This window comes from Martes martes, assembly GCF_963455335.1.
Source record: "Martes martes genome assembly, chromosome: 13".
In the NCBI taxonomy this organism is placed as follows: Eukaryota; Metazoa; Chordata; class Mammalia; order Carnivora; family Mustelidae; genus Martes; species Martes martes.
Genome location: NC_137901.1, coordinates 452,784 through 469,324, shown reverse-complemented (window position 1 = coordinate 469,324; position 16,541 = coordinate 452,784). Strand labels below are relative to the sequence as shown.

At 62.3% G+C, this 16,541-nt stretch overlaps 1 protein-coding gene across 5 annotated transcripts in view; it reads left to right on the top strand.

Moving 5' to 3' along the window:
- Positions 1–16,070, top strand: part of CTDP1 (CTD phosphatase subunit 1) — a 54,797-nt gene extending 38,727 nt beyond the window's left edge. For 4 of the 5 annotated variants that reach the window (XR_013967815.1, XM_080820913.1, XM_080820917.1 and 1 more), the window contains 2 exons: positions 6,800–6,957; positions 15,514–16,070. Coding sequence is in view for 4 of the 5 variants with exons in the window: in XM_080820913.1 (XP_080677039.1) it covers positions 6,800–6,957; positions 15,514–15,655 (300 nt within the window). In the remaining variant the exon portion in view is untranslated. The remainder of the gene's footprint in view (positions 1–6,799; positions 6,958–15,513) is intronic. The other variant, XM_080820915.1, reaches the window with a different exon arrangement.
- Positions 16,071–16,541: the final 471 nt, after the last annotated feature.

The window sequence follows — 16,541 nt, the reverse complement described above, 5'->3', positions numbered from 1 at the left end:
CACACCGCCTTCTCCCTTTTGCTTTGAAGCCGCACTCAGTGTGGGACGCGTGCGTGGGGGAAACCTTCAGAGTCACTTTCCCATCCGTGCAGCAGGTGTGCCCCACCTGGAGCAAATGCTGTTTTGCAATTATATTCAGAATAAAACAGGCTCATTCTCTGTTGGCTTCAAAATGTTGAGATGAAGCACGTTTATTCCAGAAGCTACCACAGACCCCAGCTTTGGGCGGGTGGGGGGTGCCTGCAGGTGTGGCCGCGGTATTGTCTTAGTGTTCCGGGGTCGGGATTGTTCTGCTCGTTACATGTTCGTAACGTTTTGCCCAAGTGATGATTCTTGGGGTTAGTGGGGTATCGGACCCCACTAACTGTGTGTGAGCTTTCACAAGGTGTCACCTCCCGGAGGCTGCGTGTCCCGCTGTAGTGCGGTGCTCTCATGGATCAGGTTTGCGCACGTGTGTTCCCACTTGAGGCAAACACACAAGAGACGCGTGGAGCTCTCACTGTGTGGCCAGAGGCTGATGAGCAGGTTTTGTGCTGGGATGTGTGGGTCGTGTCTCCAAAATAAAAGAAAGGTCCATCCTTCAAGTTAAAACACACAGCCGTCTGTCCTGACAGTGGAAAGTTTGCAATCCTATTAGGACAGATTTGCTTTGAGTCAGATCGGTGGGGAAGCGCTAGCCACGAGAGACCAGAAGGGCCGGCACACGATGCCGCCCACATGCGAAGCACAGGGAAGGTCACGGTTGGAGGAAGACCGGCCCGTCACTGACCCCCGCGGTGGTAGCCCCCCAGCACGGCCTCCAAGCCTCCCAGTCCCTGCAGCTGAAGTCCACGGAACAGAGAAGGGAGCGCCCCACTCAGTTCGTCGGGCGTGCAGTTCTCGATCAGGGTCAGGAGTCTGAGCCCCGTGTTGGACCAAGAGCTTTCTTTAAAGAAGAAAAAAGTTGCAACTTCAGAAGAAAGAGCGCGCGGTTCCTGAAAGCGCGGGTGCGGCGGGACGAGCAGGGTGTTCTTCCTGCTTCCCCGGCTCTTGCCCTTACTTGCAGGCGGGGCCCCTCCCCCAGCTCTGCTCTGGGACAGGCACCCAAAACACAGAGGGTCTGGGGACAGGAGTCTGTGGCCCAGAGAGTATGGAGGCTCCTTCCTCTGCCTCTGTGCCCCACGGGGGGCCCCAGCCACACCACGGAGCGGAAGAGGAGCTCCCCAGTTCTGGGGAGGAGCGGACCCCAGGCTTACCTCCGAGAGCAGACGTGGCACAGACAGCGTTACGGAGGCATGAAATTCACATCGCAGTCCGCGGAAAGCAAGGCCCTCGCCAGGCTGGTCACCTGCAAACACAGACCCGTGTTCCCCAGAGGCTCGGAGAAGCTGTCCTGTCGGAGCCGTCTGGGCACAGCCTAAGTGGCAGCAGACGCCCACCCCCAGCCAGCCCAGACATCTGGTTAGGAGACCAGCATGTTCAGAGCCGCCCGCTGGCTGGGCTCCCCGGGCAGAGGCGCAGAGCCTCCGGGGAATGCACACGCGATGGCGAGCGAGCAGCGGGGATTTCAGAACCGAGAAAGACACGTGCTCCGCAGGGTCCCTGACGGTCGCCCGACCCAGTGGAGCGAAGAAGGGAGAGCCCACGAACAGGGCCGCGGGGACCCCCTGGAGACGAGCCGGAAGACAGATGGGGGTCCGTGGTCAGAGCCACAGGTACGTCCGGTCAGCAGCAGAGCCTTCTGTGTGCGCCGCTGGAACTCCACAGCCGGGGAGGACGGGGGCATGAGGCAGCTACTTGGAGGAGTGATGGCTGAAGATCCTAGGAACTTGTTCAAAGCCATAAATTTACTGGTCTGATGCTACAGACCAGTCTGGCCAGTCGTAGAACTTCATAAAGCAGAGTGTCGTCCACGCTCTGTGTCTCCGCGTGGCTCCCTTCTCCCCAGGACCATAGCAGGCCGCGCGCAGAAGGCTTGCGTTCGACGAGGGCCCTGCGGAGCGCCGGGAGTCTTCGTGCAAGATCAGGGAGTGTGTCTCCGGGGCAGGGGCGCAGGGACCGGGCGCATGGCAGGACTCGGTGTTCACGGGCAGACACGTGCACAGAAGAGACGGCTGGAGACCGTGCGGAGAGTTACTGGAGGCTAGGTCATGCAAGTCTCTCATTCTCGGTGTCGTGGGCACACTTGAGGACCAGCACGTGCCCGCAGAGGTTTAATTGCTTGCTTGTCTGACAGCTGGAACGTCTCCTTTGTGTTCTCAGCCCTCGCGGCAGTCGGACTTCCCGTCCGTCTCATTGACGTGTGTGAGGCCCCGCGGTCACACCCACTGGGCTCTCTTCCTCAGACTGGAGTCCGGCACGGACGTCGGGCAGGGACACCACCGTGACTTTGCCAAGTGACCCTTCTGTTCACACGCCTCTGTTTGGAGCAGGAGCTCGTGGACCAGCAGATTCACTTGTGCCGTTCAGGGGTTTATGTGGGTCAGCAAGCTCCCCCAAGTTAGTTCACCAGACAGCTGCCGTGAGGGCTCTTGTGTCTCAGCTCGGTGCTGGGCCGCACGTTGGGAAGCTCTGCGAGCCGCATCATGAACGTTGTGGACAGCTTGAGATAGTTAACAGACACTAGCTTTTAGAGAAAATGCTAGAGATTGAAGGTAATACGTGAAAACAGCGTTTTTATAGTCGGAAAGTGAAACGGGGACACAGGTCCTGATTTATTTCTCGTGATCTGGAGGGCCTGTCCTGCAGGCTCTCCCGGGCCAGTCCGTCCAGGAGGCCGTGGCCAAAGGAGCTGTGACGAGCGTTGCTGGCCTGAAGCTGGAGGGAACGCCAGGCGTCACCTAGGCCTTGTCTGCCTCGAGTGTGCGGGCCGAGGTGGACTGGGGCGGCACCGCCTCTGTCCCCTTTTCTGTGTCCTCCTTGGAGAAGGGAATCATTAACATGTCTGAGCACATTTCAGTTCTATCAAGAGAGAAGGTCGCCTGGCACAGGGAATGACCGGGAAGTTTGCATTTCCAGCCTGGGGCGCGTTTCTGTTCCTCTCTTCCCCCACGCCCCGCTTGCCGGCCTTATGTCTGCGCAGGCAGAGGCCGTGAGGAGTCTGGAATCCCCGCGGTCCTGCGTCTTCCAAACGAGGCAATGGGAGCGCTTTCCAGGGCTTCAATGTGATCCGTGTGGGCCCTCTGACAGACTTCCATCGTTAACTCAGTAGAAAGCGAATTTTTTCTCTTCACATGCTTGGCTTTTAGGTTTTTCCTTAAGATTCTAAAATTTTGGGGTGCCTGGGTGGCTCAGTGGGTTGAGGCCTCTGCCTTCGGCTCAGGTCATGATCTCAGGGTCCTGGGATCGAGCCCCACGTCAGGCTCTCTGCTCACTGGGGAGCCTGCTTCCCCCTTTCTCTCTGCCTGCCTCTCTGCCTACTTGTGATCTCTGTCAAATAAATAAAATCTTAAAAAGAAAAAGATTCTAAAATTTTTACGCTAGCATCTTTTAAGTAGTGTTTATAGGATAGTTCATTACACATCACTGTGTGTCAAAGAGCCCAGTTACCCTTGTGTAAAGGAGAGGCCTGGAACGATGTCTTTGCTCTGAAACGGACCCTTTTACCGCGTCAAGCAGGAGTCCGAGCAGATTGAACCATAATTTAGGTGCAGCTCATCTGTACCCACAATTCTCATTTGCGCAGAACGTTTTTCTGAATCTTGCAAACAGTCGGCAGGACGGACGCGCACACGGGTTTGCCGTCGCAGACATGAGGAGCGAAGGGCTCCTGCTCGGGGACGGTGCTGACGCTCTCAGGGCACCTCGCGGTCTCCGGGAGGCTGTGATTGTCTTTCGAAGACCTGGTTTTTTAGATCCCTTTTTTTCTTCTTGAAAAGGTATGATGCAGAGTTAAAGGCCTGCAGGATCTTCAGAGGAAATTTAATAGAATATCCTAACCGGAGGTTTGCTCGTCAACCTAGAGTAGGTACAGTGGCAGAGTGTGAGTGCGCTAGCTCTTAGAATTAACCCCGTGCTTAACGCACTTAACGCACTTCGCTTAGGAGCAAAGCCCACGTGTCGTTTGAAGACTGCGCGGTGACGTGACCGTGGTTGCTGTGTTGACGTAGCGGCCGCTGTGCCGTTTCCACGCCCTCACTGAGGTCAGCATGGCGGTGACGGAACTGGTCTTGGGTTGAAGCCGCTCTGCGCTGGCACCTCACCTTTCCCATCAGAGCCCTCGCAGTCCATGCAGAGAAGCCCAGGGGTGCTTTGGGGGTGCCCGAGGCTGGGGAGGTGAGCGGGCAGCCCGGTCCCTGAATGTGCAGGGGGGTGAGGGGCACGCCCTTGGCCTTTGTAGGGAGGGGCTGCTGCTGGCCAGCCTTGCCGGGAGCCTCCTTGGGGGCACCGCCCAGTGGGTTTTTGTGAGTTAAATACATCTGACGGCCTTTCTTCCCTTGACAATGCCTGGAGGCCGCTGTGCGTGCTCGCTCAGGCCTCCCACAGACAGCTCTGGCCTCCGCTGCGGCCCGCCCGGCTTCCCCGCGGCCTGTGGCCTGGGGAACCGGGGCCCGCACACCCATGGCTCTCGTCTTGAGACGTGGATTGACAGGAGGCCGTTCAGACTGGTCTGTGCTCACCCACATGTGCGGGGGTCACAGCAAGCGGCTCTGACGCCACCTGCCCCCACACACTCCCCCTTGTCTGATGCCAGTCACGGGACGGGCGTCCTGGCTTGTCTTCCCTACGGGTGACCGACCAGCTGTGAATCGGGGTTCCCACCACCCGCTCCTGGGGTCCCACCCTTGACTACGGCTGCCCCACACATACTTACCTTTACTGGCTTATTACATGATAAAGAGCGTGACAGACAGATGAACGGCCAGACGGAGAGCCACCTGGGGTCCCGCTCAGGGGAGCTGCTGCCCCGTGGAGTTGGGGTGGGCCGAAGCGCCCCAGGCCCGGCCTCCGTCTCCATCTCCGGGCCCCTCCCCTCCCTGGAGGAGGGACTGGGGCGGAGGGCTCCAGCCTTCTGCTCCCTGCCCCGTCCAGAGCCCACCAAGAGTCTGTCTGCCGTGTCACCAGGAGCTGTGTCAGGACAGAGGGACAGAGGCCAGCAAATCTCTCTCTCACTGTTTTATACATCAGATGACCTTGTTACGTAACGATCCGCTTTGCAGTCTTAAAGACGTAATCCTGTTGGCTTACAGGGTGTTTGACATTCTTGCTTGCTTTTTCTGTGTGTGTATTTCTGGGGAGAAAGAGAGGCCTTCCGTCCTGAAGCGTGGTACCCAGGACTCACGGCGCACGGGTTAGTGCAGTCATCTCTGTGCTCCACTTGGCGCCTTTTGTAGTAAGTTGGTGTTTGTAGTGATGTAGTAACACGTTTGCTGTTAACATCCTGAAACGCTGCGGCACTTCTCAGGCGTGCGTACGGTTGGGGGCGTTCCAGAGCCGTTGAAGAAGAGCTTCTAGCCTGGGGCTTCGCTCTGCGAGCATCCGCCTTGGCCTTGGCTGTCCCGAGCACACACGCCCCTGCGGAAGGCAGGCCTGCTGCCGGGGACTGTGGGGCCCCCAGCCCACCCGGTGGGGTCGGACGGCTTCTCCGTCACACACTAGGTTAGAACAAAGAAGGATCGCGGTTTCTGTTGTGCCAGCAGAGCGTCACTCCTTGAGAAAGCAGCAGTGTCCCAGAAATGCCCTTAGAGGTGCTCCGAAATGCAGTGCAGTTAGCAGGACGTTTCCGTCCCGTTGCCGTGGGTAACCTCCCGTTCCTTATTTTCTCATTTCCACCTGATCTCTGTCGTTATCTGGTGTCTTTGTTAGAAGACCAGGGTGAGCTGCGCCTTCGGCTCAGGTCGTGATCCCAGGGTCTTGGGATCAAGCCCCGCCTCGGGCGCTCTGCTTAGCAGGGAGCCTGCTTCCCGCTCTCTCTCTGCCTGCCTCTCTGCCTACTTGTGATCTCTGTCCAATAAATAAATAAAATCTTTAAAAAAAAAAAATAGAAGGCCAGAGTGAATTTGAGAGAAAGGCCGAGAGACCAAGGTCAGACCAGGGCGGAAGGCCAACCCTCACCCCACCTTCTGTCTACAGGCTCACCCCAAATCTGATGTAACAGCTCCTTCTGACTGAATGGGCGTTAGGAGGCAGCCCAGCCGAGCTGTGCTGGTGGGAGAGCCAGGGGAACCCCCCCTTGGTGGCTCTCCCTGGGGACCCGGCGTCGCTGGGGGCCTGGCGCTCGGCCTCTGGAAACAGACCCGCCCCCGGCTGTAGCGGAGCAGTGAGGGCCGGTATCAGGGCCCATGACTACTAGTCCCCATCACCCTTGCTTGGCATGTCCACGAATGGTTCAGTTTTGCGGCTTACGGGAGAGAGCGAGCCCCCCAGACACAGCTGGGACCCCGCCGGCAGCAGCCCCCCCATACTCCAGAGCACCTCCTGGAAAGCAGTCGTTCTGTGCGGCTCATCGGTCACAAGCATTTTAACGGAACCCTCCTCTTTCACCGTGAAGCTCATTCACGCACCAGCTAGAAAACCCCTGTCAGAATCATGCCGCCAAGAAGTGACCGCCTGGGGCCCGCATGACCTGCACCAGGGTCACATGTGGGGTGCCGGGAGCCCAGGACGGGCAGCCTGGCCTCGGCGGCTCTCCCTCGGCCTCCTGAACCTGCTGTGCGCCCCCCATTGCCCCACGGCTGAGGGCCCAGCGGCTGCAGACCCGGGGACCAGACGTGCCACCCACGTACCAGGAGTGTGTGCGTGTGGTTGGGACAGGGTGGGGGCCGTGGGCCACGGGATGGGTGGTGGCTGTGTTCCGGCACTGACTGTCCCCCTCCGCCAGGTGGATGACATCCTAGGAGAGGGCAGTGATGACAGCGACAGTGAGAAGAGGAGGCCGGAGGAGGAGCGGCAGGAGCGGCCCCCACCCCGGGAGCCCCAGGCCACGCTGGAGGCCACGCCGTGCGGGGAGAGGACCACCGCAGGCAGCCGGGGGCCCAGGTGAGGGGCCGGGGGGAGGGGCCCGGCCTGGAGACGTCTGCGGGTGCAGCGGAGTCAGAACAGAGTCCTCAGACCTGGGCGTTTCCAGAAGGTGCCGTTTTCGGTGACAGGAATTTCTCTCCACGTCTTGTGACTTTAGTTTATTCCTCGTGGACCCCAGTTTCTTCCCCTTGGGAGAGCACATCCTGGGTGCTATTAGTGGTGACACCCCGCAGGGCCAGCGGTCGCCAGCCTGGTGCAGAGGGCAAGGTGGCGCCGTGGCTGGCACGTTGGGGCACAGCGCCCACGTTCTGGGGTGCCCTGCCCTGTTGTTGGCGTGCGTTGGCGCCCCGTCCGTGGGCGGCGTGCTCGGGCCACAGCCACCTCCCCGCCAGCACTGACACTGACCCCGTCCTCTCCTGGACCGAGGGCAGCCTGGTGGTTCTCCTTCTCCGAAGCCTCTTTTTGTCTGACTTGGATCTGATCACCTCATTTGCTCTTTGCTCAGTTTCCTTCCTTTTTGCCTCTTTCTAAGTCTTCCCACCCTCATGGCTCCGCTCAATCCCACCAAAGCCAGAGCCGCTGTCCCCGCGTGCCCGAGCTGCCTCTGGGCCCCGCTGCATGCTGGGACTGGCCTCGCCGCCTCCAGACTACAGTCACCACTTCCCGGCACCAACACTTTGGTGCTTTGCTCTCTTGCGTTGGTGGAGTCATTGCGTCTTCCGGAAGCTTCCTGGGCCGGTACGTGTGGAGGCAGACACACTGCACAGCCGGACAGGCCTTCTTGGCTTTGCCCCCGCCAGCTTGACAGTGGAGCGGGGACACCGTGTCCCTCGGCTGCAGGCGGCGTTGCTCCAGCTCTGTCCGGCACAGTGTCGGCGGTGGCACCCGCCGTCTGCCGTGGGGAGGACTGCGCCCCCTGCCCCATGCGCTGGGTGGTTTGCACACCCCCCGTCAGAGCCCTGGCTGCTCGTGCCCCGCGGGGGTTCAGCGGGACCGTCCCAGCCGCGGTCGACCCCCACGATGGGAAGTCGGCAGACGTGCGTCCCGAGAGCCTCCTCCCAGCCACACGACGGCGGGCCTGCCTTCAGAGCTTCCGTGCCTCAGTTTCCTCTTCTGAAATGGGGGCGTCGGTGGTGCCGTCTCGGGTCGCCGTCCGTCAGCCAGTGCATGGGGCCGACACAGAACACAGACGTGTGTGCTCGCCCCATGACTGGGATCTCCCTCTGTGCGGGGGGCTCTTCTCTTTCCCCGCTGAGTCCGCACACACCCATCGGGTCTGACCCCAAGACATTCTGTGGGTAAATAAACAGCCCAAAAGAGTTGTTTACATGAGCAGTCCAGTTCCAAAGCAGGACTGGGCCAGACGTCCCAACAGCAGACGGGGAGAAGGCGCAGAGATTTATGGCCCCGTGTCTGGGAATGTCCCTCCGAGAAGGGCCGTGGACGTGGAGCCGGGTTGCGGAGCAGGAGGACGTCAGCCGCCTCTCACGGCACACTTGCTGTCCTGCCCGTCACGCAGCGGAGCTTCCTGGAGCAGGCGTGAAGCCCTGTCGGGTTGTTTTAGGAACTAGTTGTTTAAAATGCCACGTAAGGTGCTGATGAGCCTTGCCCGGTCGTCGTGCTGGCTGTGTGTGCGTCCACGTGCAGGGGCACCCCCGGGGGTCTGCGGAGCCAGGGGTGCGGGTGCTGGCTGGTGCCCCTGACACAGGACGCCGCCGCCGCCTTTCCCTGTCGAGTGGAGGAGAAATCGAGGTATTTTTCACTGAGATTCAGAAAGGCTTGTGTGGAACCCGCCAGGGGTGTCCTCTTCTCTTGGGCCTCCGGGTGCACCACCAAGCCCCAGAGCACACGTGCTCTTCGTTTCTGTGTTCTCGTGGGGCCGTGCCCACTGACGACAGGCTCCAGGCTGGTCAGAAAGAGCTTTGCTTTGACGTGGATCGGGGGCTGGCCTCCTGCCCTGCGGGCGGGTGGAGCAGTGTGGATGCGGGCCCGGGGCTGCGTCTCCTGCGTCTCCAGAGTCCGCCTGCTCAGGGAGAGGCAGTTTCTTCTGTGCTGTGGAGAACATCGAAACCCAAGGTGCCAGGAAGGCGATAAGAAGCTTGACATCCTCCAACGTGACGGGGTGGGGGGCAGCCCGACGTAAGTAGGACCGGATATGGGGCTGAGCCCCCAGCAGGCGCCTGGCGTCCACACCTGTCCCGAGGCCAGGAGAGCAGGGCACCCCCGGACTGTGCTCAGGCTCTGCTTGCTGGGTGGGACGTCCGAGCCGGCGTCCGTCGTCCCCAAGCCTGGAGACGCTCACGGTGCTCCTTCCCGCCTGCCTCCCTCTGCTTCTCCTGAGTTTTGTGCGTGTGGCCGTGGTGGGAGCTCGGAGTTTCTGGGGGTGCCCCACGGCTCCGGCCCCCGACCGCAGCAGAGTCAGACGGCGGCAGCTCCCCGTCCGCCATCGCGGGGGACTTGGGTTTGCGGACCTCATTTCTTCCTGTAACGAGAAGTTGGCCGATGTGCGTGTCCGGTTGTATTTTATTCTCGCTCACGGGGACTGGATGCGGAAGTGAGGGACATTGGGGTGTCTGGTTGGCAGCCCCTCTCGCCAAGTCGCGTGGCCGAGCTGCTCGACAGGGTCTTCACGCCCAAACAGCCCAGCCGCTCCCTTGGCGCGCAGCGGCCACCACGGCCAGCGAGAGGCCAGACCCGGCCTCCACAGCGTGGGAACCGCACCGCCGGCTTCCACTCCCAGAGAAGCTGCCCGGAGTGCGGCCCCGGGAGCCGCGTGGAGTGAAAGCAAGTCGGAGCCAGTGGCGCAGCAGGGAAGGGAGCGTTCTCAGAAGAGCGCAGCGGCCTGGCCTGTGCGCTTAGACGCATGGGGCTGCGGTTGCCAGGGGGCCGCAGCGGGGCAGGGGCAGAAGAGCTCCCAGGGCGGAGGGATGGCGTTCTCACACACACCCCGAAAGCTCCTCCAGCTCCGGGGGGGGGGGGGGGAGTTGGCGCAGACACCCCCGCCTGCACGCGCCGTGGTAGCCGGGCTGACGGCCAGGGACCGGGCACGCGTGGCAGCTGCTGCAGAGACCGGGCCCTCACGGGTGTGGGAGAGAAGACCGGCAGCGGGCAGACCCCATCAGAAACGAAGGCGGGAGGAGGACGTCCCCGGCCCGCGGCAGAGAGCATTCGCCGGGAGCCAGCTTGCCTCACAGGACATCCTGAAGGACGCGCTTGGCCGCGAGCCGGGGAGCCACGCGGAGACGGGGAACGCGCAACCACAGGGCGCCGTGGAGTCGTCGGCACCGGGAGCTCTCGCGCCTCTTCTCTCTTCGTTGAACCGGCAGCAGAAGCAGGCGTGTCAGACGATGTGTGCGGCGCTGTCTGCAGGGCGAGCAGTGCGGGGAGCCGGCCGTGGGCTGGCGGAGGCAGGAGGAACGACGTATCTCGGAAGAAATGGTGAACGAGAAGGTCCACGTGTCGCGCTGTGTCTTTCCTTCCGCCGGCTCACACGTAAGATGTGAAATCACGTGCGGTGTGTGGCTTGTGAGGACGCGTGGCACACGTAGGTACCGCGCGAGTGACGGGCCCCGAGCAGAGGGAAGAGTCCATCCCCGTGTCTGACCGGGGGAGACTCGGGCTGGCCACCATCCATCCTGACCATGTGCAGTGGCGTCCGTGCGAGGCGCCCGCAGCCCCTGTTGGGAGGGAAGGCCAGGAGCCCGTGCCCATCCCATGGCGTCCCGGCGGGCAGGGGAGACGAGCGGGGTCAGAGCCGCACCACCCTCGAGCCTGCAGCGTGAGCAGGTCGGGTGGTCCGAGAGCAGACCGACTGTCGGGCCCGCGTGTGTGCTGCTTCGGGGTGAGCAGCGGGCAGCGCTCAGAGGCTGGCCGCCGCCATCCATCCTGGCAAAGGCCGAGAGGTGGGAGGCAGACCGGCGGCCGCTCCGTCACCCCCGCGCGCGCGCACACACCAGCGGGGCACGCCAGCGCCCTCACGGCAGCCCACGCCGTCGGGAGAAGGAGCCACGTGAGAGGACCCCGCCCTCTCGGTCCCAGATGGTGAGGCTGCGGCACGAGGGCAGTGGTCGCGGGCCGGGGGTGAGCGTCTGTGAGCGCACACTCGTGCCGGGCCGGATGCTCAGGAGACCAGGCTGTGGAACGAGGGAGCGGCGCTGGTGTCCTTCCTGGTCCTTCTGCGAGGGCGCTCAGGTGGCGTCTTGGCGGTCGGCAGGCTTTCCAAAAACAGTCGCCACAGACGTGGTCCGGAGAACTTTCCTTCTGCAAACACGCTCGCCGCACGCCTGCACGCCGACCGCAGACCGGGCCGCTCGCTGCCCCTGCCGACCCTGCAGCCCGCTGGGACTTTCCCACAGGCCGTCTTGGGGATGCGGCGGTTCCCTGGTTCCTACTGGTGAAAACTCCCCTCCGGGCTTCCTGGGACGCAAACTGGCGTCTGTCTTGAGAAAGCGGCAGAGCCTCTCGGAGACCATCGGGCCGGGCCGTCGGGCCGTGAGCGTCCTCGCTCTCCACATCGTGACCCAAGGAGGCGCCCGGCACACCCGGCCACACAGGCTGCCACGTCCCTGAGCTCACGTCGGGGCAGCTGGTGCGCTCAGCGCAGGAGTGTAGGAAACTGCCAGGTCGGGTCCCACATGTGCTGCTCTGGCGCCTGCCTGTGTCTCCGAGAGACACAGCTCCGTGAGAGCTGTGGGTGTCGTCTCGGACCTTTCGTAAACTGGTCGCACGGGCTGGTGGTTGTCACCTTGGTCAGCGTCACCTTGGCACTGAGCTTCGCACTGGAGTACCCCGTGACAGGTTCTCCATGGACATGGCTGGGGACATGCAGGCCCCGTGACGGGTTCTCCATGGACATGGCTGGGGACATGCCCTCCACTCCTCCACGGGTCCCCTTCCCCGGAGACCCCTGTACCATGTGCGGGACAAGCTTGGCCTCGCAGCAGAGTGTGCTCTTCAGCTCGAGCATGAGTGTGGCCCAGCTTCCGCGCACGGCTGAGGGGTCCTGCGGACAGGGACGGGGGACCCGGCCTCCAGCCTGGAGCCCTGGCTGTCTGCACGCTCTGGGCCCAGCTGCCCTCCACAGCCGCCGTGACACCCCACACGGGCCGACCACACAGCGGGGGGTTGACGGCCGTCCTGTAGGCTGAGTGCCTCTAACCCCACATGTCAGGCGACCAGATGGCCCGGGTTCCCGCTCACTCCCTGCAGCCCGCGCTCACGGATGAGGAGACGCCCAGCGTACCCACGCTTGCTCTGTGCCGCGCACGCGTCTGAAAAGGGAGCGGTCCCGGTCGGCTTCGTACGTGCTGCTCCTGCGGGAGGCCAACCTGGTCCTCCCTTGCACGCACGCGCACACGCATACACGGAACAGGTGTGTTCGCCCGGGCAGTGGCCTCGCTGAGGGCGGCATGGTGGCTCCTTTCTTTCTGCTAAAAAACCAAGCTTCTTGAACCGGCAAGTTGAAAACACATGCTTTGTGGACACTGAGTCCTGGTCGTCACCCACGTGTGCGTGGGTGTCGCAGTCCCGGGACCCGTTGTATGCGCCAGGGACAGCGAGCTCGAGGCCCCAGAGGGCGGCCACCAGCAGTGCGTTCGGAGGCGGGAACGTTGAGGAGGAAACGTGCGTGTGCCGATGCTGCCGTTGTGCTCCCGCTGGATTCCACACAGTCAGGGTTTTCCAGGCTCTCCGTTTTCTGCAGGGTCAGTCTGTGAGCGTGTCATGAGCGCCGTGCGTTGTGAGGGGCCTTATTGACTGTCACCTGCAGGCATGTTTCCAATTCTTGAGATGAGTTTTTGGGGGGAGGGAGAGCCTCTAGCAGACCCCCTGCTGAGCACGGAGCCCCACTTGGGGCTCGATTCCATGACCCTGAGATCACGACCTGCACCAAAATCAGGAGTCAGATGCGCAACGGAGCCACTCAGGTGTCCCAAGATCGTTCTTAATTAGTAAAATTCAGTCCTGCTCTATGTTACTTAGCCAAGCACGACCGGGTGCCGCTGCCCCAGACGTTCTAGAGCTGGCGGAAGGTTCACTTGGGCGCCTGGGGCTCAGCCGGTGAGGCGGCTGCTTTTGGCTCAGGTCACAGTCCCAGGGTCCTGGGTTCCAGCCCTGCCTCGGGCTCCCTGCACTGCGGAGAGTCTGCATCCCCCTCTTCCTTTCCCCTTTCCCCTACTTGTGTACTCTTGCTCTCAAATAAATGAATAAAATCTTTCTTTAAAAAAAGAAAGGTTTTCACAAAAGATTTTTTTCTAAGTTACCGTCCTTGTAAGGCGGCTGTTTTGAAAGAGCTTTCCAAGCGCCTGCAGCTTCTCCCCTGCCCTGGTCCTGCCCGGAGGGGTCCCTGCTCCTCCCCGAGCTCTACCTCTGCTATCCCGCTCCCGCCGGCACGCCTCTGCCTGGGGGGGTCGTCTGAGCTATTTCCGTGGGTTCCACCTCCTCCCAGCAGCGGGTCCAGCTTTTTTCCGGACTCAGGGCCTTTGTCCCCAGCAGCGGGAACTCTCTGTCTTTGCTTTTTTGCCTCAAGCTCTCACAGGGATGAAAGGTAATGGGTGGGGACGGGCCCTCCGCGAGGAACGACGTCTGTAGGAGGCAGCGAGGGAAGCGGGTCACGTTTGTCACTTCCTGAGGCCGGCTCTGCGCAAACCAGAGGACCGCCCGGACGGTGTGACGGTGTGTGTCCACGCGGCGTGAGGTGTGCTCCCAGTCCAGCCACGACTCCCGGGGGCGGGTGGGAGCCCGGGACCGGGAGCACAACCTGACGGTGGGTCGTGGGGCGACGCGAAACGAGCCTCCACGTTCCCCCAGCGTGCTCTCCGGCTGCGGGCTGAGGCCGGGCTGGGGGCCGGGAGGACGGGGTGTCCGGAGGATGGGGTCCGGCCAGTGTTTTCCCAGGTTTTCTCAAAATCACTGGCATTTTTGGTAAACCTCCACCGCACGCCAGCAGCCAGGACGTGTTCCTGCACTACAGGTCTGGGCACCTGGGGCCCACGCACGCTTTCCTGGGCAGTGCCCCGTGGGACACTGGTTTCATTGGGGTCGTCAGTCGTGTGAACAATAAAAACGCTCCCTTGTAGTAACTCGACGGCCCCTTGCCACTGGCACGTGAAGCGGGTCAGCTGGTGGTGTGGATGCGGCCTCTCCTCCGCTCAGCAGGCGGACAGTCCTCCAGGTGGGCACAGAAACAGCTTGTTTGGGCGCTTGGGCGACTGACTCCTGATTCCAGCTCAGGTTGTGATCTTAAGGCCGTGGGGTCGAGCCCCGATTCAGGCCGCACGAGGAGTCGCCTGTGCCTCTCCCTCCCCCTGGCTGGCACACGCACGTGCGCTCTCCAAAGTAAAATCCTTGTAACAGACCTTGTCTCGGGATATCTTGCAAACCCAGAAGTAAGCCGTTGCTGAGTTACCTGACCGCGTGTCCGTCAGGCTGCGCCTGGGCCTGGTCTGGGCCCGACGGGGGCTTCAAGTCCTACGGACGGCCGCCGGGCTCCCACCGCATGCCTCGGCCCCAGATGCTAAGCCCCCGCGCTCCCCGTCGCCAGCCTGCGCCCTCGCACGGACGCTGTAGTTCTGCTTCCCGAGTCCTTCTCAGGGTTTCTGTCCTTTTTGAGCTCTGACAGTTGCTGTTTTCAGATTTGGGAGTGTTTCTCACGGGTGGTTTGGAAAAGTTTCTTCTGTGTTCTCGGTCTCAGGTCACATGTGTCCTAGTGCTGTAGAGAGTCTCCCTGACCTCGTGTTTGTGACTTTGCCAAACAGACCTTCCGTGCGTGCCCTTCAGTTTGTGATCAGGGTAGCTTGTGTGGATGCGGACTCGGGGGCGGGGAGTCTGGGGGCAGTAGAGCGTGCGCTGGCCTGTGTGGTCACGTGGGGCGCGCCTGGGCTTCCAGGTGTGCGGGCGGCGGGCCGGTTCCTCGGACAGACCGGAGGCCTCTCTACTGGTGCTTTGCGATCTGGTTCACGTCTGGTGGTCCTTGGAGCTGCCGAGAAGACAGGTCACGGCTCCACAGGCGGAGGGCTGGGCATCGGGCCTCAGCCACGCCTGCCGCACTCACGGTGTCCCGGCCTTGTCCTGTCACCTGCTTGGGACTCCCTCGTGTGCGCCGGACTCTCGCTGTGGGGCCGCCTCTGCGGGGCCCGGCGGCACGGGGAGCAGAGCGAGTGCCTCGCTCCGGGGTCAGCTGGCTTTGGCCGTCAGCTCCAGCCAGCTCTCGCCGTGAAACTAGGACAGCACTTTGCAGTGACCTTCCCCGGAGGACGGCGCCGTGCGGCGTGTGTGCAAGCATGTGGGGGTGTGCGTGCCGGGGTGTTCTTGTGGGGTACATGCATCTGTGTGTGCCGGGGCATGGACAGTGGTGCCGGGGGTTCGTGCCGGGGCGTTCCTGAGGGGTGCACGCGCGTGTTTGTGTGCCGGGCGCGGACGTTGGTGCTGGGGGTGTGTGTGCCAGGGCGTTCCTGCAGGGTGGATGCGTGTGTGCGTGCTGGGGCGTGGACACTGGTGCCGGGGGCGTGCGCACTGCGGTGCCCATGCATGCCTACCCCTGCTGCGAGCCTTTCATGGTCTGCATCTGTCTTGCAGGGGCCACAAGCGTAAGCTGCCCGAGGAGGACGCCGGCAGCGCATCCAGCGGGGAGTCCAGTGGGGAGGACGAGGAGGGCAGCAGCTCGGAGGCGGACGAGATGGCTGCGGCGCTTGAGGCAGAGCTCAACGACCTCATGTGACCTGTGGGGCGCAGGGCGGGCACTCCGTCCCCGGAGGGCTCCAGGCAGCGCGGGCCCTTGGATGTTCTCTTTTCTCCAGAAAGACGTGTATATTTGCAGAGCTCCACATACAGAAACACATAATTTTGCAGAAATAGGTGTTTTTAGAGGTTTTACTATGGAAAGTCTACTTTTCTAAGGGACGGTGTCCTGGGAGGCGGTGTGCCAAAGATGTCGCCGCCCCCTGCGCAGCCTGGTGCGGATCGGGCAGGCGGGACACGGGCGGCAGCCAGAGCACCCAGTGGGGGCCGGGCAGCGGGCGGGCGCAGGGGGGCGCGGGGTCCTCCCCCGGGACTCAGATGTAAAGTTTTGTATATCGATCTCGCGTTGACCCACCAAGCAGATTTCTCTTTCATTGAATAAACCTCCTTTTTGTAAGCTCGTTCTGGTGCGCTGCGGCGGGAGCGGCTGGCGCCCCGCCTTCCCCGCGGCCTGTGGGGCCGAGAGCACTGTGCGTCCGGCCGCTGCGGGCCGTCACTGGGAGAACAGACCTGCCTCACGCCTGCAGGCCGTCCCGTGGGACCGACTTCGCGGTACCTGTAGCGAAGCGTTGAGAACGCGGAGGGTCTCCGTCGTTGGTTGCTCTCAGGTGACAAGCACTGGATGAGAGAGACCCCAGGACACCAGGCAGCTCCGAGCCTGTCCGAGAAGCTGGAGAACGGTTCATCACAGACAGCCTGATGGTCCCTGGTCCCTGGCGCTGGGTCCGGGTCTGACCCACGGGCCCTTGCGTTCATGCAGCTCCAGGAGGAGCTGGTACAGCGCCCAGAGATCTCTGGGTGTGAGCCGTGGTCACGCTGCCCGTGGGGGTGGTCTCACCGCCTCCTCTGAGATGGCCCTTACAGCA